The 13,442-nt window shown below is 44.3% G+C and overlaps 1 protein-coding gene across 1 annotated transcript in view; it reads right to left on the bottom strand.

Annotated features, from left to right (window-relative positions):
* EIF3A (eukaryotic translation initiation factor 3 subunit A) overlaps positions 1-13,442 on the bottom strand; it is a 49,694-nt gene that overhangs the window by 8,423 nt on the left and 27,829 nt on the right. The window contains exons 15-19 of the mRNA XM_010375970.2: positions 11,164-11,286; positions 10,487-10,640; positions 9,776-9,960; positions 3,010-3,098; positions 588-1,366 (exon numbers count right to left, since the gene is read on the bottom strand). Of these exons, the coding sequence (XP_010374272.2) occupies positions 588-1,366; positions 3,010-3,098; positions 9,776-9,960; positions 10,487-10,640; positions 11,164-11,286 (1,330 nt within the window). The remainder of the gene's footprint in view (positions 1-587; positions 1,367-3,009; positions 3,099-9,775; positions 9,961-10,486; positions 10,641-11,163; positions 11,287-13,442) is intronic.

Raw genomic sequence — 13,442 nt, forward strand, 5'->3', positions numbered from 1 at the left:
TCTCTCCAAAAAAATAAAATATTAGCAGGGTGTGGTGGCATGCACCTGTAGTCCTAAGCTACTCAGAAGGCTGAGGTGGGAGGCTCCCTAGAATCAGGGAGGTCAAGGTTGCAATGAGCCATGATTGCACCACTGCACACCAACCTGTGCAACAGAGCAAGACCCTGTCTCAAAAAAAGTAAAGTAAAACGAGTTCCTTCGTGCATAATCTCTCATTTGGCAGAAATAAATATATAAAGTACATTTTGGTTTCAATTATTTATTTTTAAAAGGAGGCTAGTTCCCAGTAAAACCTGAAAAGCACACCAATACTGAAGGGATGAGTACAGGAAAAGCCTTCAAAGCAGCAGTCAGCGAAGCAGAAGGAAAATAAAGAGCACATCACAAAAGAAAGAGAGGTTGGGTTATTTATGCTTTGGATGGTAGTATTCTGAAGGCAAACTTTTGACAGGTAAGTCACTGCAAATGATACTGAAGATAAAAGACCAGTTTATCTGGAAAATAACAATATAGCCCTGACATTTATCCATCAGAACTTCACTTTTACAGGTGAACACTTAAGCATATTCTAGGAAACAGAATTTTACCTGGCTTGACTAATGGTCTCCAAGGACCAGGTCTTGAGTCATCACCCCGTCTGGGAAAGCGATCATCATCAGCACGTCTTGTAAGACGATCATCATCCATGTTTCTCCAGGGGCCCCTGTCATCCTCTGCACCACGCCTGGGAATTCTATCTTCATCGGCATTTCTCCAAGGTCCTCGATCATCATCCAACGCTCGCCTGGGACCCCGGTCATCATCCATGCCTCGCCTGGGACCCCGGTCGTCATCCAACCCTCGCCTGGGACCCCGGTCGTCATCCAACCCTCGCCTGGGACCCCGGTCATCATCCAACCCTCGCCTGGGACCCCGGTCGTCATCAGCATTACGCCAGGATGATCGTTCATCATCAGCGCCTCCTCGCCTCAGCCCCCGGTCGTCATCCATCCCACGTCTTGGTCCTCTGTCCTCATCAGCTGTTCGCCAGCTTCCTCTGTCCTCATCCAGTCCTCGTCTAGGTGGTCTGTCATCTTCCGCGTGACGCCAGCTTCCCCTGTCCTCATCAGCAATTCGTCTGGGAGGCCTGTCATCATCTGTGTTACGCCAAGAAGGCCGGTCATCGTCTGCCCCACGGCGAGAGAACCGATCTTCCTCAGGACCACGTCTAGGGCCTCTGTCATCATCCATGCCACGCCGGGGAACCCGATCATCATCTGGTCTAAGAGAGGACTCTCTATCTTCATCATCCCCCAGACGCCGGGGCCGCTCTTCATCTCTTCTATGAGACCTGTCCTCATCTCGCCCTTCTCCACGTCTCCACTCCCTACACAGCAACAAGAACAATTAAAAATACATAAAATAAAAAAGCACATGATCCTTTGGGTTTTTTTTTTTTTTGACGTGCTTTTTTAAAACTTCAGTATGGGCTAGGTGCAGTGGCTCACGCCTTTAATCCCAAGACTTTGGGAGACAGAGGCAGGCAGATCACCTGAGGTCAGGAGTTCAAGACCAGCCTGGCCAACATGGCAAAACCCCATCTCTACTTAACTGTAAGACAAGTGGCTTGGTGCAGTCACTCCCACCTGTAATCCCAGCACTTTGGAAGGCCAAGGCGGGAGGATTGCTTGAACCCGGGAGCGTGAGACTAGCCTGGGCAACATGGCAAAACTCCATCCCTATAAAAAAATAAAAATTGACCAGGCGTGGTGGCTCACGCCTATAATCCCAGCACTTTGGGAGGCTGAGGCAGGCAGATTACTTGAGGTCAGGAGTTCAAGACCAGCCTAGCCAACATGGTGAAACCTCCGGTCTACTAAAAATGCAAAAATTAGCCAGGCCTGGTGGTGCATGTCTGTAATCCCAGCTACTTGGGAGGCACAAGAATTGCTTGAATCCAGGAGGCAGAGGCAGTGAGCCGAGATCCCACCACTGCAGTCCAGCCTGGGTGACAGAGCAAGATTCTGTCTCAAAAACAAAGAAACAAACAAACAAAAGTAACCAGGCATGGTGGAGCACACCTGTGGTCCCCGCTACTCGGGAGGCTGAGGCAGAGGATCAATCACCTAAGCCCAGGGAGGTTGAGGCTGTAGTGAGCCGAGATCGCGCCACTGCACTCCAGAGTGAGACACCATCTCAAAACAACAACAGCAGCAGCAACAAAAAAAGAAAGAAACAAGCCAAGTGCAATGGCTCAAGCCTGTAATCCCAGCAATCTGGGAGGCTGAGACAGGCAGATCACTTGAGGTCGAGGTCAAAGCCAGCTTGGGCAACACGGCAAAACCCCATCTCTACTAAAAAATACAAAAAGTAGCCAGGTATGGTGGCACACACCTGTAATCCCAGCTATTCGAGAGGCTGAGGCACTTGAACGCAGGAGGTAGAGGATGCAGGGAGCTGAGATCGTGCCACTGCACCCCAGCCCGGGCAGCAGACCCAAAAAAACAAAAACCAAACCCACACACAATCAGACATGCACACAATTCTTCATGGCTCTCCTTTCCCTGCCTCTACAAAATGAACCAAATTTTAAAATCACCGATAAAATATTAACAAGAGGCGGGGCGCGGTGGCCCATGCCTGTAATCCCAGTACCCTGGGAGGCCAAGGCAGGCGGATCACAAGGTCAGGAGATCGAGACCATCCTGGCCAACATGATGAAACCCCGTCTCTACTAAAAATACAAAAAATTAACCGGGCGTGGTGGCAGGCACCTACAGTCCCAGCTATTCGGGAGGCTGAGGTGGGAGAATGGTGAACCCGGGAGGCACAGCTTGCAGTGAGCCGAGATCGCGCCACTGTACTCCAGCCTGGGCAACAGAGCAAGACTCCGTCTCAAAAAAGGGAGGGGAGGGGAGGGCAGGGGAGGGCAGGGGAGGGCAGGGGAGGGGAGGGGAGGGGAGAAAAGAAAAGAGATATTAACAGGAACTGAGGAACTAAAGCAGCATTATTTTCCTCAACTCTACTTACTTCTCTGGCGGGCCTCTTCTCCACTCAGAATCTGCTTCAGGTCCTTTTCTCCAGGTGCCTTCTGAATCTCTATCTCCCCAACGAGAGTCCTCCATTGACAAAGCGAAAAAGAGGCATTATATTGGTAACCATTTACTATTACAACTACTGGTATTACCATTCAAATATTTTTTGTACTTATAACAATATGAAGCCCTTGAATAAGCAAGTTTTAAAATTTTATTTATTTTTTAATCTGAGATCAGACTGATGCTACAGGGAAATTAGTAGTCTCATATATTGTGGGTGACCTTACAAACTGATATAACACCGCTGGAAAGCAACCTGGGAACACACACCTCTACAGATTTCCTTCAACTAGAAATCCCCTTTGAAGAACATGAAAAAAGCCCCGTACCCTGAAATGGACACCACAGTGCCTACTAAGCAAAGAAAGGTGGAGGCATTTTATTTAATGTCTAAAGGGGGTGGTTAAATTAAAAGTACTTCTCTATTCAAAGTACTCTGATGGGCCAGGCGCAGTGGCTCACACCTGTAATCCCAGCACTTTGGGAGGCCAAGACAGGTGGATCACAAAGTAAGGAGATCAAGACCAACCTGGCTAAGAGGGTGCAACCTTATCTCTACTAAAAATACAAAAAATCAGCCGGGCATGGGCCGGGCGCAGTGGTTCACGCCTGTAATCCCAGCACTTTGGGAGGCCAAGGCGGGCGGATCACAAGATCAGGAGATTGAGACTATCCTGGCTAACATGGTGAAACCCCATCTCTACTAAAAAAAATATAAAAAATGAGCCGGGCATGGTGGCAGGCGCCTGTAGCCCCAGCTACTCGGGACGCTGAGGCAGAAGAATGGCATGAACCCAAGAGGGGGAGCTTGCAGTGAGCCAAGATCGCGCCACTGCATTCCAGCCTGGGCAACAGACTCCATCTCAAAAAAAAAAAAAAACAAACAACAACAACAAAAAACAAAGTACCTTGATGACATTAAGAATTGTGAAAAGTAAATGTGGTACAGCCTTTGCAGGGTAGGATGCATACACAATTTTAATCATAAATATCCTCTGACACATTGTGGCTGGTCGTACAAATGTAACCTAAAGTCATTATCAGACAAGTAAGAACTCTGGAAGATATTTTAAGAGATCTGATGATAGGGTGGGAAGACTAAAATAAATATTTAAAAGCTGGCCAGGCGCGGTAGCTCACGCCTATAATCCCAGCACTTTAGGAGGCTGGGGTGCGTGGATCATTTGAGCCCAGGAGTTCGAGACCAGCCTGGCCAACATGGTGAAACCCTATCTCTACTAGAAATATAAAATAATTAGCTGGGCATGGTGGCGGGCGCCTATAATCCCAGCTACTTGAGAAGCGAGGCAGGAAAATCGCCTGAACCTGGGAGGCAAAACTTGCAGTTACCCAACATCGCACCACTGCACTCCAGCCTGCACTAGAGCGTGAAGCTCTGTCTCAAAACAAAACAAAACAAAACAAAAAACCTACAAAGCTAAGAATAAGCTACAGCCTCAAACAATTTGTGAATAAAAGAGCCTTTATTTGATTTTTTTTTTTTTTTTTTGAGATGGAATCTCACTCCATTGCCCAGGTTGGAGTGCAGTGGCATGATCTCAGCTAACTGCAGCCTCTGCCTTCCACGTTCCAGCAATTCTTGAGCCGTAGCCTGCCAGGGAGCTAGGACTACAAGCGCCTGCCACCATGCCCAGCTAATTTTTGTGTTTTTAGTAGAGGTGGAATTTCAACATGTTGGCCATGCTGGTCTCGAACTCCTGACCTCAACTCATCCACCTGCCTGGGCTTCCCAAAGTGCTGGGATTATAGGCGTGAGCCACCACGTCTGCCCCTCTATTTGAATTTGTGAAAAAATGTCTTGGCAATGAAAGTCTAAAATAACAACTACAGATGAGAAGCAATTAAAGACAAGAATGGCCAGAAAAAAAGTTAGTCCCAGGTCATCACAGCTAATGATTCTGGACTGTCTCTTAAGGTGGGGGTTGTTCTAAGAGACTTTCCCAAGTAAACTTTGACAGAAAAATAGAAACGTAACAGTCAAAGGAATTTATGGGCACCATAATCGAGGGAACAAACACAGCCAGAAGGCCAAGTTTCTCCCACCCCCGATGCCTGCCTTGCCAATTTATACTCAACAAAGAAAGCAAGGTTTTAGAGGATATAGTACAACTATTACAACCGCCAAAGACTTTTGAAGGATGGCTGTTATAGCCATTAAACAAGCAAAAAGAAATAACTCTGCCTCCTGGGCTCAAGCCATACTTCCACCTCAGTCTCCCAAGTAGCTGGGCATGCACCACCATGGCCAGCTCATTTTTGTATTTTTTGTGGAGACAGGGTCTCACTATGTTGCCAGACTGGTCTCGAACTCCCAGGCTCAAGTGATCCGCCCACCTGCCTCGGTCTCCCAAAGTGCTGAGATTATAGGCGTGAACCAATGTGCCCGCCCCAGCAGATCCAAGAGCAGAATGGTCCCAGCTGATGAGCAAAAAAATTGAACCAGGATCTCAGAGAACCTGGTACAAACAAACAACAGATGAAGAGAATAAAAGAAACATTAAAGATATAAAGAGGACTTTGAAAGAGCAAGAACAGATAAAAAGGAGAACAGTTTCCTTAAATTAGGAGATTTTTGTCTGCTCTAAGGAAACTGAATCCTTAGACCAAAAGGGCAAAAGACCAAAAAGAAACAGAGATGACCAAACACAGCCTTAGGGACAGTTTTAACTTCCTTTACTGCAAGTACGGAGGAAAACTATGTTTCCAAGGAATGAAACAGTATCTACAGAATAAGACGAAGACTAGTATCAAAAATCCTCCCCTCTGTAACACTGTGTACTACAAAGAGAAGCAAAGATCTCTATTATTTCTGAAAAGATGATTTTGAACTGGCCAAATAATGAACTATCCATTGTTCAACCGTGAGAGAAAAAACTTGAGACATACGCAAAGACATTCTGAAAACAACTGATCAAGAATCAAAAAGTACTCACAAAGGGAAAACATGATGCGGTGTAAACATACTTGAGACTAAATAATGTTTGCTAATATGGATATAAAATTTTAAGTGAACACTAAGAGGAAAGATAATATGTAATGATCTAGAAACAAAAATACCCAGTTCACTGCAATAAAATATAAGTCAAGGTATGCTCATGATTTTGTTTTGTTCTGAAAGGCAAAGGAAAGTTGTATTTTATACTGTGGAAGTTTTTTTAATGTAGGAAAAAATTAATGGTGGCCGGGCACAGTGGCTCACGCCTGTAATCGCAGCACTTTGGGAGGTTGAGGTGGGTGGATCACCTGAGGTCAGGAGTTTGAGACCAGCCTGGCCAACATGGTGAAATTCATCTGTACTAAAAATACAAAATTAGCCGGGCATGGTGGCACAGGCCTGTAATCCCAAGTACTCAGGAGGCTGAAGCAGGAGAATCACTTGAACCTGGAAGGCAGAGGATGCAATGAGCTGAGATCACGCCATTGCACTCCAGCCTGGGCAAAAAGGGCAAAACTCTGTCTCAAAAAAAAAAAAAAAAAAAAATTGGCCGGGCGCGGTGGCTCAAGCCTGTAATCCCAGCACTTTGGGAGGCCGAGACGGGCGGATCACAAGGTCAGGAGATCGAGACCATCCTGGCTAACACAGTGAAACCCCGTCTCTACTAAAAATACAAAAACTAGCCGGGCGAGGTGGCGGGCTCCTGTAGTCCCAGCTACTCGGGAGGCTGAGGCAGGAGAATGGCATAAACCCGAGAGGCGGAGCTTGCAGTGAGCTGAGATCCGGCCACAGCACTCCAGTACGGGCGACAGAGCGAGACTCCGCCTCAAAAAAAAAAAAAAAAAAATTAGTGGAATAGAGAAAATAAAAGTGAACCTAGAGGCCAGGCATGGTGGCTCATGCCTGTAATCCCAGGACTCTGGGAGGATGAGGCGAGTGGATCACGAAGTCAGGAGTTCGAGACCAGCCAGGCCAACATAGTGAAAAACCCCATCTCTACTAAAAATACAAACATTAGCCAGGCATGTTGGCGCACGCCTGTAATCCCAGCTACTCGGGAGGCTGAGGCAGGAGAATTGCTTGAAACCGGGAGGCGGAGGTTGCAGTGAGCTGAGATTGTGCCACTGCACTCCAACCTGGGCAACAGAGAGAGACTCTATCTCAAAAAAACAAAACAAAACAAAAACCTAGAAAAGTTCTTCAAGTTTGGCTTAAAGAAAAAGGAAGTGGTGCCAGGGACACAGAAGCAAATAAAAAGCTCCAAAGCAAGTGTTAGGAATAAAACCAAATACACTAGTTACCATGTTACATGCAAGTAAATTAAACTATACTCTCCCCAAAAAAGGGAAGGTGTGGGGGGGGGGGGGGGGCGCAGAGGGGACATAAAACAGAAACAAGAGGCTGAAAATGTACAAAAGGGTGGACAAACACATGTGCAAATGCTAACTAAAAGGATAATCTCAGAAGCTTCCTCACATTCCTAAGGAGACATTCCCATAAACTAACAAGGTGCAGCAGATTTAAACAACAGAACAGCTGATTTCATGCACACATAGAACTTTGTGCCCAACAGAAACAAAATTCATAAAAACCTGACCATGGTTTTAGACCACAAAGGAAAATGTATTATTAAATTCCACAAACTCGTAAATCATACAGACCACATTTACTGAATACCCAGGAATTAAAACTACAAATTAGCAGTAAGAATAACCTAAACTGAAGACACATAAATAACTAGTATCAAGTCTAGGCATACAGATAAGCATTTGATACAGGTGTGGCAAAAACAGAGGAGCGGAGAAAAGGCATGCAAGATATCCTTGAGCTTTTTGAGTGAAAGGTAAGCAAGCAATACTTTAAGGAGCAAACAGGGCACCCCCCAAGCAAAAGGAAAAGCGTGCAGACAGATGCCACAGACAAAGAATAAAGCAGAAAACTTGCTCTCCAATGGCTGGTGCACAGGTGACTAAGAAGAAAATAGTGTCAGACGAAACTGATGAAAACGGCAGCAACACGAAAGACTGCTAAAGCGTGTTTTAAAACCTTTGGCTCTCAGTAATGAGTATCAACCAATGAAAGGTCTGAAGCCCAACAGCAGGCACAGTGATCAAACATGCTGTATTATGAAAAATCAAGCAGATGACAACATAGAGGAAGGTCTGAAGCTGGAGGAAGGAAGATGATGATGAGGAAGACTAGTAAGTAGACCAACAAGTACTGCAGGTAAGAAAAATCTGAATTAAGGCAGTAATGTAGGAAAAGAAAAAAGGAAGAGCAGGTTCAAAGCTGTGACAAAGCAGATACCAGTAACACCAATCAGGAGCGGGAATTCCAGACACAAGACAGAGAAGGGAACACAGGTCCGTTCTGAACCTTAGTGCAATTAAAAATCAGCATTTAGAGCTGAGTTTGAATCACCTAGGAATCCTGTTAAATTGCATACTTTGATTCAGAAGTTTTGGGGCTGGACCTGAAAGTCTACGTTTCTAACAAGTTCCCAGGTGCTGCTGACAGCTGCTGGCCAACAAACACGTCTTTACCTACCAAGGAGCTACAGAACTCATCATCCTCTAAATTCACGATGATGTCTTTTTTTTTTCCCCCGAGACAGAGTCTTGCTCTGTCACCCAGGCTCGAGTGCAGTGGCGTGATCTCGGCTCACTGCAACCTCCACCTCCTGGGTTCAAGCAATTCTCCTGCCTCAGCCTCCTGAGTAGCTGGGATGACACGAGCCACCACCGCACCCGGCTAATTTTTGTATTTTTAGTAGAAACAGGGTATTACCACGTTGGTCAGATTGGTCTAGAACTCCTGACCTCGCAATCCGCATGCCTCGGCCTGCCAAAGTGCTGGGATTACAGGCATGAGCCACCACGCCCAGCCAGACGATGATGTCTTTCAAGGAACTCAGCAACACTCCCTCTTCTGTAGCAAACTCAGCAGTGCCATGGACAAAACTTTCATGACACGCACACACAGAAGTATGCTTAACCCTGTAAAATTCCATCTTTGCTAAGACAAGTATACTTTTCCCCCTTAGGTGCCTTCTGTTCTTTGGGAAGTGAAAACTACCACATTAAAAAGAGAGGTGAACATGGGCTGGGTGCAGTGGCTCGCACCTGCAATCCCAGCACTTTGGGAAGCCGAGGCAAGCAGATCGTTTGAGGTCAGGAATTCAAGACCAACATGGTGAAACCACGTTTCTAATTTTAGTAGAAAATTTTGTGTTTTCTACTAAAAATACAAAAATTAGCCAGGCATGGTGTTGGGTGCCTATAATTCCAACTACTCGGAAGGCTGAAGCAGGAGAATGGCTTGAACCTGGGAGGCAGAGGTTGCAGGGAGGCGACATAGATATCACAACACTGCACTCCAGCCTGGGCAATGAAGTGAGACTGTCTCAAAAAAAAATAAAATAAAATAAAAATAAAAAATAAAAAAAAATAAAAAAGAGAGAGAGATGGGAAAATAACTGATTTAAATCAGTATCATGGAAGAGAACTGGGTGATAAAAATACATCACAATTACAAAAATCAGGCAGGCATGGTGGCATGCGCCTGTAATCTCAGCTACACAGGAGGCTGAGACACAAGAATCACTTGAATCCGCAGGCTGAGATTGCACCACTGCACTCCAGTCTGGGCAACCTGGGTGACAGAGCAAGACTGTGCCTCAACCAAAAAAAAAAAAAAAAAAATCACATTAAAACAAAAGAAAATCAATAAACTCTATACTCACCTTTCTAGAAAGTGAACTATCGCCAAGTCTTCTCTCTTCCTCTCTACGACGTTCTCGTTCTTCAATTTCCAACTCCCTTTGGCGTTTTTTCCTTTCCACTTCTTCTAATTTCTTCACCCGCTCCTGATACTCTCGGAGTTCTTCCTCACGCTTTGCTCGTTCAGCGCGCTCTCTCTCTTCCCGCTCTAGACCATTGATTAGGTTACTAAGTGTGCCTCCCAGCCATATCTTCCCCTAATGCTAGTTCTACTTGTCTGGTATTAAACAGGCAGCATAGTGTACAAGTAAAAGAATTTTAAAATAGTTTGTAATCAGCTACATGACAGAACACAGTCAATAAAACAAGTACTACACCCCTCAACTATAGTTTTGTAGTAAGATACTAGAATTCCTGAGCAATCTGGGATTCCAGATACAGCATCATTTAACAGCCATCATCTGGAATGTATTCCTCAATAAATGTTAATACACAGAATACGGTGATAAAAAACAAAAAGTATTAATTTTTAAAAGAACATCAAATGTGTGGGGAAATGTTGGTAGATGATGTAACAACTTCACATACAGCAAACTGGGTTCTGAGATCCAGTTAATTACCATGCTAAAAGGCCAATTACCTTGATTCCTGTATTTTCTACATAAGATGACTAAAAACTAGATCTAACACCAACCTTGCATTAGCACCCCTCCAATCCTTTTCCACCTGCGTACCTTTTAGCATTTGTTCTTCTGCCCTTCTTTGCTCCTCCTCTTCTTTTTCTCTATAGTATGTTATTCTGCGTTCTTCTTTACGTTGCCTTTTCCGTTCTTCCAATCGATTATGCCTTTCTTCTGCTAATCGCTCTTCAAACTGTTTAAGTTTTTCCTGCAATCGAGGTAACCCCCAACCCAAAAAGGACACATTTGTCAAGAGCAACAAACTAGCAGAAAGCTATTAGGTTTACAAAAGACTCTCAAGTGTATTAGAATCATTGAAAGCAACCTCTCAGAACAAAAACTCTAAAATGACCATTAACTAGTCAGCAGGCCGAATTTTAAAAAATTTAAACTGTTGATATTATCTACATCCAGTGGGTTTCTTTATACAAAATAAATTCAATGATCAAATTAGAACTTAAGCCCGGGACATTTTGATCTAGTTTTTTCATTTCTAACAAAAACAGTAAACAAAACTTGTATTAAACTATGCATTCAACTTTCACCTTTAGAACAATTTCTTTAGGTGATTGTTTTGCTTACAAAATATTAATCAAAAAGTTCTACTATTATTTGAATGACCGTTATACATAGTAACTCAAGACAGAATATACCAATTTGTTAAGGGAGAACACTTAAGCCAATACTAGAAAGCTCACGAATCAACATTTCCCAAAAATCAGCATACTCACCTCATAAACAGACTGCCGTGCAGCTTTGAGTCGCATTACAAATAAATCTCTGTCTTCAAGCATTCGTGACATTCGATTCTTATGTTCAAGAGCCTTTTCACGTTCTAGCTGCATTGTAGTAATCTGCAAGTACAAAATACAGTGAAATTTCAAAGCATCACTTTTTTTTATACTCTTGAAAAATTAGAAGCTGCTTCATTGCCCCTTCTATCATGCCATAAAAACAAAAGCATTAACTACCATCCATGTCAACAGGTCCCCAGAAGACAACAAGGGGCAAGAGGTAGACAAAGTAATCCTGAGGCATTTAGGAGAGACAGTTTTTAGCCCCACGACACCAGGAACTTTACAAAGGAAAAACTATGATATACGATACGGACACACCTTGGAGGCACTGCAGGTTTGGTTCTAGACCACCACAATAAAGAAAATATTGCAATAAAGCAAGTAACATAGATTTTTTGGTTATCCGATGCATATAAAAGTTTACAATCTATCAAAGTATACAACAGCATGTCTAAAACACCAATGTACAAACTTTAATTTTAAAATACTGTAAGTGGGATGCAGTAGTACGCTGAGGCAAGAGAATCACTTGAGCCCAACAGTGCAAGATCAGCCTGGACAACATGATGAGACTCCTGTTCTCAAAGAAAACAAAAAATATTTTATTCCTAAAAAATGCTAGTGATCACCTGAGCCTTCAATGAGTCATCATCTTTCTGCTAGTGGAGAGTCTTGCCCCAATGTTGACGACTGTTGACTGATCAGAGTGGCAGGTACTAAAGGATGGGATGACTATGGTAATTTCTTAAAATAGGTAACAATGAAGTTTGCCACACCGATTGCAACCTCTTACAAAAGATTTATCCAGCATGTGGCACTGGTTGACCGTTTTTAACTTAAGAGAAGAATTTCGGGGCCGGGCGCGGTGGCTCAAGCCTGTAATCCCAGCACTTTGGGAGGCCGAGATGGGTGGATCAAGAGGTCAGGAGATCGAGACCATCCTGGCTAACATGGTGAAACCCCGTCTCTACTAAAACATACAAAAAACTAGCCGGGCGAGGTGGCGGGCGCCTGTAGTCCCAACTACTCGGGAGGCTGAGGCAGGAGAATGGCATGAACCCGGGAGGCAGAGCTTGCAGTGAGCTGAGATCCAGCCACTGCACTCCAGCCTGGGCGACAGAGCGAGACTCCGTCTCAAAAAAAAAAAAAGAGAAGAATTTCAGTTTGATCCAATCCTCTCACACCCTGCTGCTGCTTTATCAACTACATTTACGGAATATTCTAAATCCTTTGTTGCCAGGTCAACAATGTTCGTAGCATTTTCACCAGGAGATTTCAAGAAACCACTTACTTTGCTCATCCATAAGAAGCAACTCCTCACCCAGTCAAGCTTTATCAGGAGATTGCAGCAATTCAGTCACATCTTCAGGTTATAGTCTTTTTTTGTGGGGTTTTTTTTTGGGGGGTTTTTTTTTTTTTTTTTTTGAGACAGGGTCTGTCTCTGTCACCCAAGCACTGGAGTCCAATGGCACCAGCTCAGTTCACTGCAACCTCCACATCCTCCCACCTCAGCCTCCCAAGTAGCTAGAACTGCAGGCACACTCCACCACGCCTGGCTAATTTTCCTATTTTTTTGTAGAGACAAGTTTTCACCATGTCGCCCAGGCTGGTCTCCAACTCCTGGACTCATGCAATCTGCCCACCTCAGTCTCCCAAAGAGCTGGGATTAGAGGTGTGAGCCACCCCACCCGGCGTATACATCTAACTCTACTTCTCTTGCTGTTTTCACCACATCTGCAATTATTTTCTCCACTCTACTCATGTACCCCTCCAAGTCATCCATGAGGCTTGGAATCAACTTCTTCCAAACTCTTGCTAATGTTGATATTTTGACCTCCTCCCACAAATCACAAATGGTCCTAATGGCATCTGGAATGAAGAATTCCTTTCAGCAGGTTTGCAATGTACTTTGCCCAGATCCATCAAAGGAAACACTATGGCAGCTACAGCCTTATGAAATGTATTTCTTAAATAATAAGACCTGAAAGACAAAAGTTATCCCTAGATCTATGGGCTGCAGAATGCATACTGTGTTAACAGGCATGAATACAAACATTAATCTCTTTTATACATCCCCATCAGAGCTGTCATATGATCAGATGCATTGTCAATGAGCAGCAATATTCTGAAAACTCTTTCTTTTTTTGAGCAGTAGGTCTCAACAGGGGGCTTAAAATATTCAGCAAACCATGCTATTAACAGATATGCTGTCA

This window comes from Rhinopithecus roxellana, chromosome 11 (assembly GCF_007565055.1).
Source record: "Rhinopithecus roxellana isolate Shanxi Qingling chromosome 11, ASM756505v1, whole genome shotgun sequence".
NCBI classification, from domain to species: domain Eukaryota; kingdom Metazoa; phylum Chordata; class Mammalia; order Primates; family Cercopithecidae; genus Rhinopithecus; species Rhinopithecus roxellana.